The 16480-nt window shown below is 52.0% G+C and overlaps 2 protein-coding genes across 15 annotated transcripts in view; one reads left to right on the top strand and one right to left on the bottom strand.

The window, feature by feature from the left end:
• The window catches only part of LOC103468121 (myosin-7-like), a 29748-nt gene extending 16413 nt beyond the window's left edge, over positions 1–13335 (top strand). For 3 of the 7 annotated variants that reach the window (XM_081609350.1, XM_081609352.1, XM_081609346.1), the window contains 26 exons: positions 2137–2224; positions 2978–3095; positions 3603–3726; positions 3801–3937; positions 4154–4324; positions 4402–4486; positions 4610–4852; positions 5568–5744; positions 6027–6172; positions 6245–6335; positions 6410–6567; positions 6832–7063; positions 7139–7265; positions 8971–9089; positions 9202–9398; positions 9527–9710; positions 10022–10187; positions 10442–10566; positions 10640–10755; positions 10943–11129; positions 11198–11407; positions 11489–11614; positions 11694–11784; positions 12139–12527; positions 12603–12698; positions 12899–13335. In XM_081609350.1, the coding sequence (XP_081465476.1) occupies positions 2137–2224; positions 2978–3095; positions 3603–3726; positions 3801–3937; positions 4154–4324; positions 4402–4486; positions 4610–4852; positions 5568–5744; positions 6027–6172; positions 6245–6335; positions 6410–6567; positions 6832–7063; positions 7139–7265; positions 8971–9089; positions 9202–9398; positions 9527–9710; positions 10022–10187; positions 10442–10566; positions 10640–10755; positions 10943–11129; positions 11198–11407; positions 11489–11614; positions 11694–11784; positions 12139–12527; positions 12603–12698; positions 12899–13222 (4227 nt within the window). In that variant the 3' untranslated portion in view covers positions 13223–13335. Of the gene's footprint in view, positions 1–2136; positions 2225–2977; positions 3096–3602; positions 3727–3800; positions 3938–4153; positions 4325–4401; positions 4487–4609; positions 4853–5567; positions 5745–6026; positions 6173–6244; positions 6336–6409; positions 6568–6831; positions 7064–7138; positions 7266–8970; positions 9090–9201; positions 9399–9526; positions 9711–10021; positions 10188–10441; positions 10567–10639; positions 10756–10942; positions 11130–11197; positions 11408–11488; positions 11615–11693; positions 11792–12138; positions 12528–12602; positions 12700–12898 lie in introns of those variants that run through there. The other 4 variants (XM_081609349.1, XM_081609348.1, XM_081609347.1 and 1 more) reach the window with 4 other exon arrangements.
• Positions 13336–15979: 2644 nt separating this feature from the next.
• sulf2b (sulfatase 2b) overlaps positions 15980–16480 on the bottom strand; it is a 65597-nt gene continuing 65096 nt past the window's right edge. For 7 of the 8 annotated variants that reach the window (XM_081609359.1, XM_081609360.1, XM_081609357.1 and 4 more), the window contains one exon: positions 15980–16159. In XM_081609359.1, coding sequence (XP_081465485.1) covers positions 16129–16159 — 31 coding nt within the window. In that variant the 3' untranslated portion in view covers positions 15980–16128. The remainder of the gene's footprint in view (positions 16160–16480) is intronic. The other variant, XM_081609356.1, reaches the window with a different exon arrangement.

Genomic DNA, 16480 nt, shown 5'->3' with positions numbered 1-16480 from the left:
GCTACGATGAACAGTGGCGGAGCTAGACTTTTAAAGTTGGGGGGGCCAAGGGGGGGCCAGGACTACCTCTGGGGGGGCAACATTTAAAATGTGTGTGTACATCTATCTATCTATCTATCTATCTATCTATCTATCTATCTATCTATCTATCTATAATTTAAAAAAATAACCAAACTGAATATTTGGTTATTTTTAAGCCCCTCTGTCATTTGACATGTTATAATTAACACCTTTGACTGGCGCACATGGAGACATGATAGACTTTATGCAGAGTTCATCGCAGAGGAAACTAAAATCAATCAAATAAAAGATCCTTTCTGAATATCATCTCATGGACTGAACTAAATGCGTCTTTCTGACCGGGAGCTGACAGCGTGTTGAAGAGTTATGGACACCTTGGTTAGGAAGCTCTGGTTTGACAGGTAATTTGACAGGTAACAATATTTCGGGTCGGACCAGAATTATTTGCCTGATGGTGGTTCGGGCTTCTAATGAGTTTACATTTAATGAGTTTGCAGCACACAGAGAAAACCTAAAGAGAATGTGATCTACTTATTGTAGTTTATGTAGAGGAATAACAGCTGACTGTTGAGAGAGGAAAGAATTTAAAGTGCAGATCCGTTAGGCAGAAACAAGCGCAGAGCGCTGGGCAATAAATGCGCGTAAATGCTCCACAGTTACGCTCCAATTAATCACACATGAGATGACAAACGCCAAATATACAATATATAGTTACACTGCTTAGTTAATGGTGTTTTAAAAACAAAACCAGTAAAAACTAGTTAATATGTCAGATTCCCTCCTCACCTCGTCTTGATAAGAACAGAGAGCAGTCCGCTGGTTTCTGTCCAGACTGTGGTCAGCTGACCACAGTCTGGTGCGCAGACAGTTTCAACTTTACGCACAAAGAACATCGTGGAGCTCATTATTAATCATACTAAGAACAATATCAGTCAGAGAATCATCTCTGATCTGGACGCTTTAACGGACCAGAGACTTTGGAGCTTCTAGCTCAGCTGATCCGCTTCTGCGGAGTTTTTCTCCCGCAGAGGGAAGTGATGCGGGATCAGGAAACGATCAGAGTTCTGTCGTCTTCTAATCACGTCATTTCGTGAATTGTTACCTGATTTCAAAAACGTTCTAACAGAGAAATAATAAATGTTTCGTTTGATGACTACAAATTGGAAATAAAATTATTTTTTTCTTTGACGGACAACGAAAAAACTCTAGCGCCACCTCTCCTCCAAACTACGAACATCGTCGGCCCCTCTTCGGTTTTTTCTTTTTTTTGCGGAGGATCAATAAATAACTTATTGGTGTTTTACAACCACCAGGTATGAAACGCTTTAGCCTTTGAGTTGCACCACAGCGCAGCACAACTGAAACACCCAGGACAAGAATTTCAGCTTGTTTTTATGAGTACAAAGGAGGCTGGTATCGCGCCTGATCTAAATCTATTTATTTATGTCATCACATGGACTTATATAAAGTTTTATACATTTTCTTTTGATATATTTATTATTGTTTTTCTTCTTTAGATATTAGGTTGACTTAGAATGATTCCAAATAATGTACAGGAATAACCTGGTGCTGTTACATGTCAATCATCTGGGGGGGCGACTAGGGGGGCCAATCAGATGACAGGGGGGGCACTGGCCCCCCTGGCCCCCCCTCTGGCTCCGCCACTGACGATGAAGAGATGAAAGGACCGACGCTGCCCTTCATGATGAAACGTTCAGTTTGGTTGCTTCTTGTCTGATACGTTTCATATTGTTGAGAAGGACTGAGATCTCACACCGACATGTTTCACTGAATCACAAGATAACTTACAGGTTGCTCATTCATTATCATGAGAAGAATATATAAAAACCAAAATGGAGTCTGAAGGCGCCGTCCCTCTGGAGGAAGACGCTAAAAGCTTCCAGACACGAGAGGACATGTGTCTTCAGCTTCACTGTGAGGGACAGACATCTGAGATCCGTCCGTCCGTCTCCTGAAGTCGTCTTCGTGTCACATTGAGTCCTCGCCGCTCCAGTTTGGTCCCAGGAACCTGTGTCTTGTTTCTGGCTAAAACAGGAAGTGGTGTTTAGATGCAACGCCACGGCGTAAAGTTTCCTTCTCTCTGCTTGACGGCAGGAAAACCTGAACAAGCTGATGGCCAACCTGCGCAGCACTCAGCCTCACTTTGTCCGCTGCATCATCCCGAACGAGACCAAGAGCCCAGGTAACCAGTAACCAGGTAACCAGTAACCAGGTAACCAGTAACCAGGTAACCAGGCAACCAGTAACCAGGTAACCAGGTAACCCAGTAACAAGTAAACCAGTAACCAGAGAACCAGGTAACCCAGTAACCAGGTAACCAGTAACCAGGTAACCAGTAACCAGTAACCAGGGAACCAGTAATCAGGGAACCAGTAACCAGGGAACCAGTAACCAGGGAACCAGTAACCAGGGAACCAGTAACCAGGTAACCCAGTAACCAGGTAACCAGTAACCAGGGAACCAGTAACCAGGGAAACCGGTAACCAGGGAACCAGTAACCGGGGAACCAGTAACCAGGTAACCCAGTAACCAGGTTACCAGGGAAACCAGTAACCAAATAACCAGTAACCATGGAAACCAGTCGGCAGGTTTGATGATGTTGCTGAAATGGTTCTGGGTACCTGGTCTTCCTGGTGAACGTGTGTGTGTGTGTGTGTGTGTGTGTGTGTGTGTGTGTGTGTGTGTGTGTGTGTTTGCCTCCTGCTGACGGGACCCTGTGTGTCTCCAGGTGTGTGTGTGTGTGTGTGTGTGTGTGCGCGCCTCCTGCTGACGGGACCCTGTGTGTCTCCAGGTGTGTGTGTGTGTGTGTGTGTGTGTGTGTGCGCGCCTCCTGCTGACGGGACCCTGTGTGTCTCCAGGTGTGTGTGTGTGTGTGTGTGTGTGTGTGTGTGTGTGTGTGTGCGCCTCCTGCTGACGGGACCCTGTGTGTCTCCAGGTGTGATGGATCCCTTCCTGGTTCTCCACCAGCTCAGGTGTAACGGGGTTCTGGAGGGGATCCGGATTTGCCGGAAAGGTTTTCCCAACCGAATCGCTTACGCCGAATTTAAACAGCGGTGAGTCCCGAACTTTAACCCGACACAGGAACTCTGGGTCAAAGGTCAGAGCCGGTCCCCCTGCGGCCGTCTTTAAAGACCTCCAGGCTGTCAGCAGGGTTTTCTTCTGTGAACTTTGACCTTTTCACTCATTTTCAGTTCAGAGCGTTTTCACTCTGATCCATGAATCGTTGTGTCACGAAACTAACATCCCGTTTAAATGGCATCCCTGTTACCATGGCAACTGCACATAAACACATCTGGCTGGATGATAAAATGTCCCAGAAGTCATTGCAATAAATGATATATTGTTGTTTAGAGACCATTTTCAGCAACATAAAGGTAATAATGATGTCAGAACACATTCTCAAAGATAATATCGATTGTGTTTGTCAGGTGATTAATTGATTTATTACTTATTGTGACGATCTAAACGTGGCTTTAAACATGTTTCGGTTTAATCTATGAAACCACCAAACGTTAGCTGAACGTTGATGAACTGAAGGACGATGCGTCGCCTCCTGTCAGGTACCGCATCCTGAACCCGTCTGCGATCCCGGAGGACTCGTACATGGACAGCAGGAAGGCTGCGGAGAAGCTGCTGGGATCCCTGGACATCGACCACAACCAGTACAAGTTCGGACACAGCAAGGTGGAAAACCGGCCGACTCCCAGTCTGACCCGAACGAACGATTCAGTCACACTCCTCTCCGTTTGTCCCCTCAGGTTTTCTTTAAGGCCGGTCTGCTGGGACAGCTGGAGGACATGAGGGACGGCCGTCTGTCCCACATCATCACCTCCGTCCAGGCGAAGTGCCGCGGGAAGCTGATGAGGATGGAACTTGAGGAGCTGAAGCTGAAGAGGTCAATATGGCCGCCGTCAGGCTTCCTGTTCTGATGAAGACGCTAACTTCCTGTTTCTGCAGCAGCCATGTTGTTCAGTCATTCATGTGCAGAAGATCCAGGTTTTTACTGAGTTATACTGGACTGGTTCGGGTTTTGCCAGAACCAGTCCAGTCCGGGTTCTGGTAAAACCCGGACTGGACTGTGAAGCTGGATGTTTGTGGTTCTTCCTGTCAGGGACGCCTCCTCGGTCATCCAGTTCAACCTCAGGGCCTTCTTCTCGGTGCGCACCTGGCCGTGGATGATGCTCTTCTACAAGCTCCGCCCCCTGCTGAGGAGCGCCCAGGTGGAGAAGGAGCTGGCCGCTCTGAAGGACGACTTCGCCAAGTTGAAGGAAGCGTTTGAACGGTCCGCTTCCATGTTAGAACGAAACATCTGGAGAACGTTCTCCAGAGTTCTCTGACGGCTGGGCTCTTCTTCATCAGGTCAGAGGTCAAGCGGCAGGAGGCCGAGCAGCGGCAGGTGGTTCTGGTCCAAGAGAAGAAGGATCTGGCTCTGCAGCTGCAAGCTGTAAGAAACACTGAGCTTCAGTTTCACCTCCACATCTTTATTCCTTCTTTAAACCCCGGGGGGTTGAAGCCAACCAGCCGCTGACGTCAGAACAGAAACAATCTGAGTTTTTGATCCCATCAGGAGCAGGACAACCTGATGGACGCAGAGGACCGCTGCAACCAGCTGATCCAGTCCAAAATCTGCCTGGAGTCCAAGCTGAAGGAGATGCAGGAGCGTTTGGAGGACGAAGAGGAGGCGAGCGCCAGCCTGACGTCCACGAAGCGTCAGCTGGAGGACGAGGTGCTGTCCCTGAAGAGAGACGTGGACGACCTGGAGATGACGCTGGCCAGAGTGGAGAAGGAGCGGCACGGAGTGGAGAACAAGGTGCGGCGCCTCGCGGCATTTCGCTGCTGCGCTGAGCCTCCTGCAGCTGAGCCTCCTGCACCTGAGCCTCCTGCAGCTGAGCCTCCTGCAGCTGAGCCTCCTGCAGCTGAGCCTCCTGCACCTGAGCCTCCTGCACCTGAGCCTCCTGCACCTGAGCCTCCTGCAGCTGAGCCTCCTGCAGCTGAGCTTCCTGCAGCTGGACCTCCTGCAGCTGGACCTCCTGCAGCTGAGCCTCCTGCAGCTGAGCCTCCTGCAGCTGAGCCTCCTGCAGCTGAGCCTCCTGCAGCTGAGCCTCCTGCACCTGAGCCTCCTGCAGCTGAACCTCCTGCAGCTGAGCCTCCTGCAGCTGAGCCTCCTGCAGCTGAGCCTCCTGCAGCTGAGCCTCCTGCAGCTGAGCCTCCTGCAGCTGAACCTCCTGCAGCTGAGCCTCCTGCAGCTGAGCCTCCTGCACCTGAGCCTCCTGCAGCTGAGCCTCCTGCAGCTGAGCCTCCTGCAGCTGAGCCTCCTGCAGCTGAGCTTCCTGCACCTGAGCTTCCTGCACCTGAGCCTCCTGCAGCTGAGCCTCCTGCAGCTGAGCCTCCTGCAGCTGAGCCTCCTGCAGCTGAGCTTCCTGCAGCTGAGCCTCCTGCACCTGAGCCTCCTGCACCTGAGCCTCCTGCAGCTGAACCTCCTGCAGCTGAACCTCCTGCAGCTGAGCCTCCTCCTCTCTCTGCAGGTGAAGAACCTGACCAACGAGATGGTCAACCTGGACGAATCCATCGCGTCTCTGAGCAGAGAGAAAGCTGCCCTGCTGGAGGCTCACCAGCAGGTCCTGATCGACCTTCAGGCTCAGGAGGACAAGGTCAACATGCTGGCCAAGGTCAAAGTTCGTCTGGAGCAGCAAGTGGACAACGTAAGAAAAGTTAAACTCAGCAGTGGACAGCGCTAAGCACCAAGCTAACTGTTCTAATGCTAAAGCAACAAACCAGTAGAGGAGCAGCTAACAAGGTAAGGCGCTAAATTCAGCCGTGTTGATACCGAGTCTGCAGATCAGCCAAGCACAGAGTTCATTCAGAAATATTCATTTTGGTGACGTTAAACGCTACGTTAGCGAAGCCAAACAGTTTGAGTTGATAACTCAGATGACATGTCAGGGCTGCTGCTCATCCGCTGTGATGTCATTTCCTCTGTGCAGGTTGAAGCGTCCCTGGAGCTGGAGAAGAAGACTCGGTGTGACCTGGAGCGAGACAAGAAGAAGCTGGAGGGCGACCTGAAGCTCTGCATGGACTCGGTGAAGGACCTGGAGAACCAAAAGGAAAACCTGGAGGATAGACTGAAGAAGTAAGACCAGCCTCTCACTGAAGGTAACCAGGCAACAGCTGATGTTTGTGACTCCGCTTTACTCCTTCAAAGAAAAGACTCCGAGTTGGTCCAGATCCACGAGCGGCTGGAGGACGAGCAGACCCTGAGTGTCCATCTGCAGAAGAAGATGAAGGAGCTGCAGGTGGGTCGCACAACCACAGCTTTCCGGATCCTCCTCTGATCCTGGATGCTTCAGTGGTTTGGCTGCTCCTGCAGACCCGAATCGAGGAGCTGGAGGAGGCGCTGGAGGCGGAGCGGGCGTGTCGCGTCAAAGCCGAACGCCAGAGGAACGACATCGCCACGGAGCTGGAGGAGCTGGGGGAGAAGCTGGAGGAGGCGGGAGGAGCTTCAGCGGCTCAGCTGGCGCTAAGCAGGTAGGTCACCTCCTGGTGACGGCGCCACCCAGAGGAAGGTCAGCCATAACAACCTGAGGGATCCGGGAACGGACAGAATGCAGCATCGGACCGGGTCCAGTTAGATCATCATCAGTTAGACGAGGCATCAGGATGATGGAGGCAGGAAGCTCAACTCCAGCAGCTTCCTGTGTGTCAGAAAGATGAACCACAGTCTGAGGATAAAGAGCTGAAACAAAACCTGATCCGTCTGTTTCCACTAACTTCAGTCGATTTGCTCAACAGGAAGCGAGAGGCGGACTTGCAGAAGATGCGGCGGGAGCTGGAGGAGGCGGGGCTTCACCACGAGGCCGTAGCTGCCGGTCTGAGGAGGAAGCACTCGGACTCGGTGGCGGAGCTCAGCGAACAGATCGACGCTCTGCAGAGAGTCAGACAGAAACTGGAGAAGGAAAAGAGCGAGGTCCGCCTGGAGGCCGACGACCTGGCTGTCAGCGTGGAGCAGCTGAGCCGAGCCAAGGTGAGCCAGAACCCAAAGGCTGGTCTGGTTCTGCTGCCTGCAGCTGATTCTGACTGATCCTCCTGGCGGCTGCAGGGCGCGGTGGAGAAGATGTGCCGGGTCTATGAGGACCAGCTGAATGAAAGCCGGAGCAGAGCAGACGAGCTGCAGAGGCAGCTGGCCGAGGTTTCTGCTCAGAAAGCACGAGCTCTGACCGAGACCGGTAAAACACACCGAACAGAACCACCTGTCCACCACACACCAGGCATCACAGGTTCAACAGCAAACTCAGGTCTTTACTCAGACTGAAGCCACTGGGTCAGAACGCAGCAGGCAGGTTTCTGAGGTCCAGGTTCTCCACAGAACCAGACGGACTCCTGGCGTGAAGGACCGATCCGTCTGGAACCGTTAATCGGGTTGGATCAGTGTGGCTGCTGGCGGTGCAGCGTCTCCTTCAAGCTGATGTCATGATGTCAGCCTGATGTCACGCTGATGTCATGATGACATCATGCTGACATCATGCTGACGTCAGCATGATATCAGCACGATGTCATCATGCTGACGTCACTCTGACGTCAGCATGATGACATCATGATGTCACCATGATGTCAGTATGATGTCAGCATGATGTCATCATGACATCAGCGTGACGTCAGGCTGACGTCAGCGTGACATCAACATGATGTCATCATGACATCAGCGTGCCGTCAGCATGATGTCATCATGATGTCACCATGATGTCAGTATGATGTCAGCATGATGTCAGCATGATGTCAGCCTGATGTCACGCTGATGTCATGATGACATCGTGCTGACGTCAGAGTGACGTCAGCACTGACGTCACGCTGACGGCAGCGTGACGTCAGCATGATGTCATCATGATGTCAGCATGATGTCAGTATGATGTCAGCATGATGTCAGTATGATGTCAGCATGATGTCAGCATGATGTCAGTATGATGTCAGCCTGATGTCACGCTGATGTCATGATGACATCGTGCTGACATCAGAGTGACGTCAGCACGTTGTCAGCATGATGTCATCATGACATCAGCGTGACGTCAGGCTGACATCATGTTGATGTCACGCCGGCGGCACGCTGATGTCATCATGACATCAGCGTGACGTCAGCGTGACATCAACATGATGTCATCATGACATCAGCGTGCCGTCAGCATGATGTCATCATGATGTCACCATGATGTCAGTATGATGTCAGCATGATGTCAGCATGATGTCAGCCTGATGTCACGCTGATGTCATGATGACATCGTGCTGACGTCAGAGTGACGTCAGCACTGACGTCACGCTGACGGCAGCGTGACGTCAGCATGATGTCATCATGATGTCAGCATGATGTCAGTATGATGTCAGCATGATGTCAGTATGATGTCAGCATGATGTCAGCATGATGTCAGTATGATGTCAGCCTGATGTCACGCTGATGTCATGATGACATCGTGCTGACATCAGAGTGACGTCAGCACGTTGTCAGCATGATGTCATCATGACATCAGCGTGACGTCAGGCTGACATCATGTTGATGTCACGCCGGCGGCACGCTGATGCCAGCGTGACGTCAGCATGATGTCATCATGACATCAGCGTGACGTCAGGCTGACATCATGCTGACATCATGCTGACGTCACGCTGACGGCAGCGTGACGTCAGCATGATGTCAGCATGATGTCATCATGATGTCAGTATGATGTCCGCATGATGTCAGTATGATGTCAGCATGATGTCAGCCTGACCTGATGCTTTCAGGGAACAGATGTTTCTCACAGTCGGATGGAGGCTGTTGGTTGATGAGTCTGTTTTTTTACTGTAAGATCCTGAGATTATTTGGTCATCTGGTGGAAACAGCTGATTATCACCTGCAACAAATCGATCCCAGAGCTGATCAGACTTTCCCTGTTCTGTTCTCAGCTGAGTGTGGCCGCCGTTTGGAGGAGCGGGACGCCCTGATCGGTCAGCTGCAGCGCTTCAAGGCCAGCCTGAGCCAAGACACTGAGAATCTGAAGAAGCAGCTGGAGGAAGACAGCAAGGTGACACTGAACCCAAGCAGAGTTCTGCTCTCTGAGCTGGACACAACAATCTAGAAACCTGTTTCTGACATGAGCTCAGGAGTCTCACACCATGCTTGCATGTGTGCTGAAGGCCCGGGTCGCTCTGGCTCACGCCGTGCAGGCGAACCGTCAGGACTGCAGCCTGCTGAAGGAGCAGCTGGAGGAGGAGCAGGAAGCCAGAGCTGAACTGCAGAGGGCCTTGTCTCTAGCCAACGGTCAGGTGGTCCAGTGGAGAGCCAAGTATGAGACAGAAGCTGTGCTGAAGATGGAGGAGCTGGAAGATGCAAAGTAAGGAGATTCTGCTGGTTCCACTCCAACCCATCAGCTCTCACAGCCTGGGCCCAGCTGGTTCCTCCCTGTGGATGCAGGAGGTTTAACCCAGAATCCGCCTCACTGATCTGTTTTCATGTTTGCAGGAAGAAGTTAGTGGTGAAACTGCAGAGTGCGGAGGAAGCCTCAGAGGCGGCTCAGGCTAAGAGTTCCTCCCTGGAGAGAACCAAGCAGCGTCTGCAGAACGAGGTCGACGACCTGGCAGCTGAGCTGCTGCGTTCCAACGCCGCCGCTGTGGCTCTGGACAGGAAGCAGCGAAACTTTGACCAGGTTGGTCCAGAAACAGAAACCCGACTCAACGAGCTGCAGAGCTGGAACCTGTGTGTGTGTGTGTGTGTGTGTGTGTGTGTGTGTGTGTGTGTGTGTGTGTGTGTGTGTGTGTGTGTGTGTGTGTGTGTGTGTGTGTGTGTGTGCGTGCGTGCGTGCGTGCGTGCGTGCGTGCGTGCGTGCGTGCGTGCGTGCGTGCGTGCGTGCGTGCGTGCGTGCGTGCGTGCGTGCGTGCGTGCGTGCGTGCGTGCGTGCGTGCGTGCGTGCGTGCGTGCGTGCGTGCGTGCGTGCGTGCGTGCGTGCGTGCGATGCAGCTGCTGAGCGACTGGAAGCTGAAGGCGGCGGACGGGCAGGCGGAGCTGGAGGCGTCTCAGAGAGAGAGTCTCAGTCTGAGCACAGAGCTGCTCAGACTGAAGAGCAGCTATGAAGAGGCTCTGGATCATCTGGAGACGCTCAAACGGGAAAACAAGAACCTCCAAGGTACCGAGACCCGGTCGGCTGGACCGGCTGTAGTCTGATCAGAGGAGAGATGGATGTGGTGTTTGATGTTACTGTTATCCTGTCCACTTCATGCTGCTGAGCAGCTTGACGTGTCCGGCGGGCTGTGAGTCCACCTGGACTTCACCTGGAGTCCAGAGTTCAGGACAGAGAGTCAGAGAATCGTCCTCCTAGCAGAGAAAACGTCCTGATCCAACGAAGTGAAGTCGGTGAAAATCCTTCTGCCATTTTTCCAGAGGAGATCCTGGAGCTGACCGAGCAGATTGGAGAAGAAGGGAAGACCATCCATGAGCTGGAGAGAACCAAGAAGATCCTCCATATGGAGAAGAGCGACATCAGAGCTGCTCTGGAAGAGGCAGAGGTCAGCCTCCTGCTCTGTCCAGGTACCTGTGAACTCACCTGAGCGGCTGACTGGACAGCTTCACTTCCACCAGGGAACGCTGGAGCACGAGGAGAGCAAGAACCTGAGGGTCCAGATGGAGCTGCAGCAGATCCGGAACGAGATCGAGCGAAAGACTGCAGAGAAGGACGAAGAGATGGAGACGCTCAGGTACCTGGCGCCTGAAAGCAGCCAATCAGAAACATTCACACTGCAAACATCACAAACCGCATCGGTTCTGGTCTGAGGCGAGTTGGACAGAACCCAGAGGAGCAGCAGGCCTGACGACGCTCCATTTCCAGGCTCTGCTGTCACTCAGCCTCCTGCAGCTGAAAGGATGAATCTCTGCTCCATCCAGGCGGAACCAGCAGCGCCGTCTGGACAGCATGCAGGCCAGCCTGGAGGCGGAGAGCCGCGGCCGCAGCGAGGCGCTTCGTCTGAAGAAGAAGATGGAGTCGGACCTGAACGAGATGGAGGTCCAGCTGGCGCACGCCAACCGGCAGGCGGCTGAGAGCCAGAGGATCATCAGGCACCTGCAGACACAGGTGATCCCACCTGACCAGGCGGTCACCTGCACACGTGGGTCAGTTCCCGTCACTTGGTTCTGCTGCAGGTCAAAGAGCAGCAGGTGGAGCTGCAGGATGAAGTCCAGGCGGCCAATCGGCTGCAGGAGCAGCTGGTTCTGCTGGAGCGCCGCAGTGCGCTGACGGCAGCGGAGGAGGCGGAGCTGAGGGCGGCGCTGGAGCAGACGGACCGCGCCCGCAAGACGTCTGAGAGCGAGCTGCTGGAGGCGGCGGACAGAGTCGGCCTGCTCAGCTCCCAGGTAGGCGACCCATGACCCTTGACCCTTGACCTCCACCGTCGCTGACGTCCAGACGTTGATCCGAGGCTTCCTGCGTTCCAGAACGCGGCTCTGCTGAACCAGAAGAGGAAGCTGGAGATGGACCTGTCTCTGCTGACCGGGGAGGTGGACGAGGCCGTGCAGGAGAGCCGCAGCGCCGGAGAGAAGGCCAAGAAGGCCGTCACTGACGTCAGTCCTGACCTCTGACCCCGCGCTCAGGCTCAGTGTTCGGCCCAGTCGTGGTTCCTGAACGTTGCTGTTCCTGCAGGCGGCGCTGATGGCCGAGGAGCTGAAGAAGGAGCAGGACAGCAGCAGCCAGCTGGAGCGGAGCAGGAGGAGCATGGAGGCCACAGTGAGAGGTCAGAGGTCAGAGGTCAGATCTGGTTCCCCTCTGAGGCCAGATCCGGTTCCCCTCTGAGTCCAGAGCCGGTTCCCCTCTGAGTCCAGATCCGGTTCCCCTCTGAGTCCAGATCCGGTTCCCCTCTGACCAGATAAATGTTGGATGCGTTTACCCAGAATGCCTTGTGCTGTAAATATGAGTGATAAAAATATGAAGGTTTTTTTATTAAAAAGGTTTTCAGTAATTTCTCCACAGCAGCCAAACTTAACCGTGTGATTAAAAAAGACAAATATTAAATTGTTCATCTCTGGATTAGTAATAATCTGCTGCAGATTATAATCCAGATGAAGCCGCTGAGCTGCTCTCCTCTCAGACCTGCAGGTGAAGCTGGACGAGGCGGAGCAGTCGGCCCAGAGAGGAGGGAGGAAGCAGCTGCACAAGCTGGAGACCCGAGTGAGGAGAAGTTCTGCTGGTTCTGACCCGCTAAACCCAGACGGGTTCTGGGGATCTGAACCCAAACCAAACAACCCCTCAGTGTTTTACTGTCATTTCTTCAGCAAATTGATCCTGATCAATAACAAAACCTTTAATGTAACAAATGATTCGGTAAAAACGTGTCGCGGTCCCAGAGCCTGGATCAGATTCTGCTGCTTGCAGGTCCGGGAGCTTCAGCTGGAGCTGCTGGAGGAGAGGAAGAGGAGCGAGGAGTTTCAGAAGAGCCTTCGTCGCTCTGAGAGGAGCGTGAAGGAGCTGACGCTGCAGGTCTGAGCCGCCGGCTGCTGCTGCTCTGGTTCTGGTTCTGTTGGGCCGCCGCTTCATTGGTTCTGTGTCCTGCAGTCGGAGGAGGACAGGAAGACTCTGCTGAGGATGCAGGAGCTGATCGAGAAGCTTCAGGCCAAAGCCAAGAGCTACAAGAGGCAGGCTGAGAGCGCAGTGAGTGAAACCGGAGCTTTTATTCTGAAACATCAGCAGCCAGAAAACCTGCATCACAGGAAAGGTCAAAGGTTACCTGCAGATCTGAAATAATCGCGGCCCTTCAGAGTCGAACTTTTTCCCTCCGGGAGTTTTAACGTCTCCATCCGGTTGGTCCCTCATTTGTTTAATTTGGTGTCATTCCTCCATCTGTCCACCAGGAGGAGCAGGTGAGCAACACCAGCGTCCGTGTCAGGAGGATCCAACACGAGCTGGACGCCGCCGCGGAGAGAGCCGACATGGCGGAGACCACCGCCAACAAGCTGCGGCTCCGGACCCGCGAACCGGGCGGCGCGGCGGCTCTGGTGGGTCCGGCCCGGTCCGGTCCGGTCTGCGGCGCGGCGGCTCCGGTGGGTCCGGCCCGGTCCGGTCCGGTCCGTGGCCCACATCTGGTCATTACTAACGGAAACGTTTGTTTTTCTGCAGATGAGCGACTGAAGGTTCCTCCATCAGCTGTTCGTGTGATGAGTTTCATGTCGGATTAATCCGGTTTGGTGATTTAATCTGTGGGTTTTGTGACCGTGTCGCTGTTTTCTCTCTGCTTCTGTTTTCCTTTTGCTTTGTTTTCCAGTAATAAACTTTTATTAAAGCTGTTTTATGCTCCAGCCTCCTGTCTTCACAGACTGTTTGCTAAGTTACTTAGATACAAATTAGCAGCAGTAAATGTGTTATTTAGCCTGACATGGGGGTCAAAGTCATTATTTCATCATGTTAAACATTAACTTATGAATGTCACGATTTCAAAATACATATTTAATATTTAGCTGCTTCCAAAGTAAATGTTTGGCTGCAGGCTCATAACTACATATTTAGTTTAAAACCTAATATTTTGCTAGCTAAATATTTAACCCAGTAAACTTGGGCTGCGCAGTGGCAGCTAGCAGGTCCAGGGTTCGATTCCCAGGATCTTTCTGCAGTTTAACTGGTCTCTGTGATGGACTGCTGACCTGTCAGGTGACCCCGCCTCTCGCCCGTTGACCTCCTGACCCCAATGGGACAAGGCGCAAGAAAACGGATGGATTACTTTAGCTGCTCACTTACAAACTAAATTCTAGTTAGTTGAGGTAAACATGTAGCTTAATATTTTAGTATGAAAGGTGCTTTATAAATACAATTAAAATATATATTTAGCCTGACATTAAAGACCATTAAAGAGTCCAGAGCTACTAAATATGTAGTGTGGAATAAATTTAGCTTATAAACTGGTGGAAATGTGACTTTCAGGAAGAAATCCCCGTTTTTCTTCATGAAGACTAAATAAAGTTGAAGCTGTTGGTTTTTGATGATGCAGCTTTTTAACGGCCTGAAACAGAAACGGTTTGGAGTTCAACACTTTATTCACAGACTAAACTCAGCGCTCAGCGTTTCCACAGGCCAGTGGGGCTCAAACAATCGTCCATCAGTCAAAGTGCTCTGCAGTTTGTCCTTCTGTGTGTCCAGTCCGGTCAGAACCGGCCCGTTCTTTACAAACACGTCTAAACGTTTACATTCAAACAACCGCGGTTGGAGGATCGGAGCGCGACGGACTGGATCAGAACCAGCCTGTGGGTCAGACGGACCGAACCCAACAGCTTCAGGGTCAGAACCAGCCTGTGGGTCAGACGGACCGAACCCAACAGCTTCAGGGTCAGAACCAGCCTGTGGGTCAGACGGACCGAACCCAACAGCTTCAGGGTCAGAACCAGCCTGTGGGTCAGACGGACCGAACCCAACAGCTTCAGGGTCAGAACCAGCCTGTGGGTCAGACGGACCGAACCCAACAGCTTCAGGGTCAGAACCAGCCTGTGGGTCAGACGGACTGAACCCAACGTGAAGCTTCACAGGTCCAGAGTCTGAATCACAGATCCTCCGTTTTACTCTAAAATCATAAAAACATTTTTAATGCAGAAAGAGGAGATTTATATGGAAGCCCATTCCTGCCATTAAAGAAAGAAAACCCAACAGGAAGTCATAAATACAAGTTTTAAAGTCTGCACTTCCTTCTCTACCTCATAATAATTCAAAACTCTGATTTTAAAATATTCATATTTTGATGTTAATTGAACGATGTAAAGTACAAAAGTAAAACAGTAAGTTACAAAGGAGTGGATGAAATAAACTAATTAAAAAACTTCTGTTTCCTCTTCATTCTTCTCTCAGGTTCTTTATTAATGCAGGACATTAAATAAAGTAAAAATCTTCAAAACCCTCAGAGGTAAAAGTGTCACCAACAGAAGCTCAGGCAGCAACAACAATAACAACAATATGGATGATAATACGACTTCCTGTTGGACATTTATCTCTTTCATGGTATTAATGTGTTTCCGTAGATTCTGAGCAGATCCACCTGCAGCAGGTTCAGGATCACAAAACATCAATTTATTCATCATAAAGTCTTTACAAGTTAGAACCAAAACAATTTCATTAAGGAGGGCATCACCATAGCAACCAACGATGGCTTTAGGTTGCTAGCCGAGCTAACATGTTGAACAGCGACGCCACAAATTCATAAAGGCATTGTGGGAAATGTAGGAAACCAGAGTGAAACCGTCATGTCCGCCCAACGGAGCAGAAACTTCTGTAGTGATGAAACTCTGCAGACAGGAAGCTGTCGTCTCGACTTCCTGTGTCAATCCAGTCGTGTTTTCCTGGAAGCTTTTCCTTCCTCCAGACCTGCTGCTCCATCAGCAGATCTGGTGGAAGGTGATTGGACGGTTAAAAATCAAACACACACAAAAACACAGTCCTGCCTCTGATTGGCTCACGAGACGTCAGAAACTCCTCCTCCAATCAGAAAAGTTCTCGGCGGCGGTGGCGCGCCGTGGGAACCGTCACCTGGTTAGTAATGCTGTCGGTCACCATGGTAACCAGCAGTGAAGCCAAAGGAGGAAGTCACATGACCACATCAGTGGTGACGTCACACACGAGGCGTCCTTCAGCGCCTTGCAGACAAACTAAACGGACGAGATGCCAGTGGGAGGAAGAGGAGGAGGAGGAGGAAGGATTCTGACTCATCGTTCTAAAAACAAGAAATTTTCTCAAATTTAGTTCAAAATCAGACAAGAAACGGGAGGAAATTATCTGGGAAGGTGCGACTGTAACAGCGACGCCTCCAACACGGCCTGGAAGGCAAAACTCAGGGAAAAATGCTTTCCCTGTTCTCCTCCTGCTCCTGCTCCTCCTGCCTCAGCCTCCCGACAGAGAGGAGGAAGAGGAGGGAGGAGCAGACGATGAAGAGGTGCGTCCAGCGTTTCCTCCCGGTGATGTCACAGAAGCAGCAGAAGGCGATTGGCTGACCGCTGACGCAGGGGCGTGGCGTTCGATCTGTGATGTCACCTCAACGGCCACGCCCTCCTGCTTCAGACGGCTGCGGTGGGCGGAGTCTGGAGCCGGCGTCAGCCAATCAGGAAGCTTAGCCCTTCCAGCCGTCCCAGATCGGACCTCTGGACACAAACACAGGAAGTGGAGGTTAAACCGGCTGGAAGGCGGTTCTGGTCCCGAGTCGGAGACGACGGAGGCGCAAACAGCCTGAAACCCAAACATGGTTGTTACGGCGACAGTCAGAACCGCCACACCGGGTTCACTCAGGAGAGTCAGCAGACTCTCCACAGTCAGCCGTGGATTCGGTCTTTGTGAAAACTTCTGGATCACTTAGATCTGGAGAATCGTCCAGTTTTAGTAAAATGTGACCGTCTTTCCTCTGCCGGCGGCGAAACGGCCGGAGCTTCGCCGTCTGTCCAGGCTGAGACTTCTGGACCGGAACC

The sequence above is a fragment of the Poecilia reticulata genome, chromosome 7, assembly GCF_904066995.2.
Source record: "Poecilia reticulata chromosome 7, P_reticulata-male-v2, whole genome shotgun sequence".
Taxonomy (NCBI): Eukaryota; Metazoa; Chordata; class Actinopteri; order Cyprinodontiformes; family Poeciliidae; genus Poecilia; species Poecilia reticulata.
The sequence above is the reverse complement of the archived record's forward strand: the minus strand, read 5'-3'. Positions and strand labels throughout refer to the sequence as shown.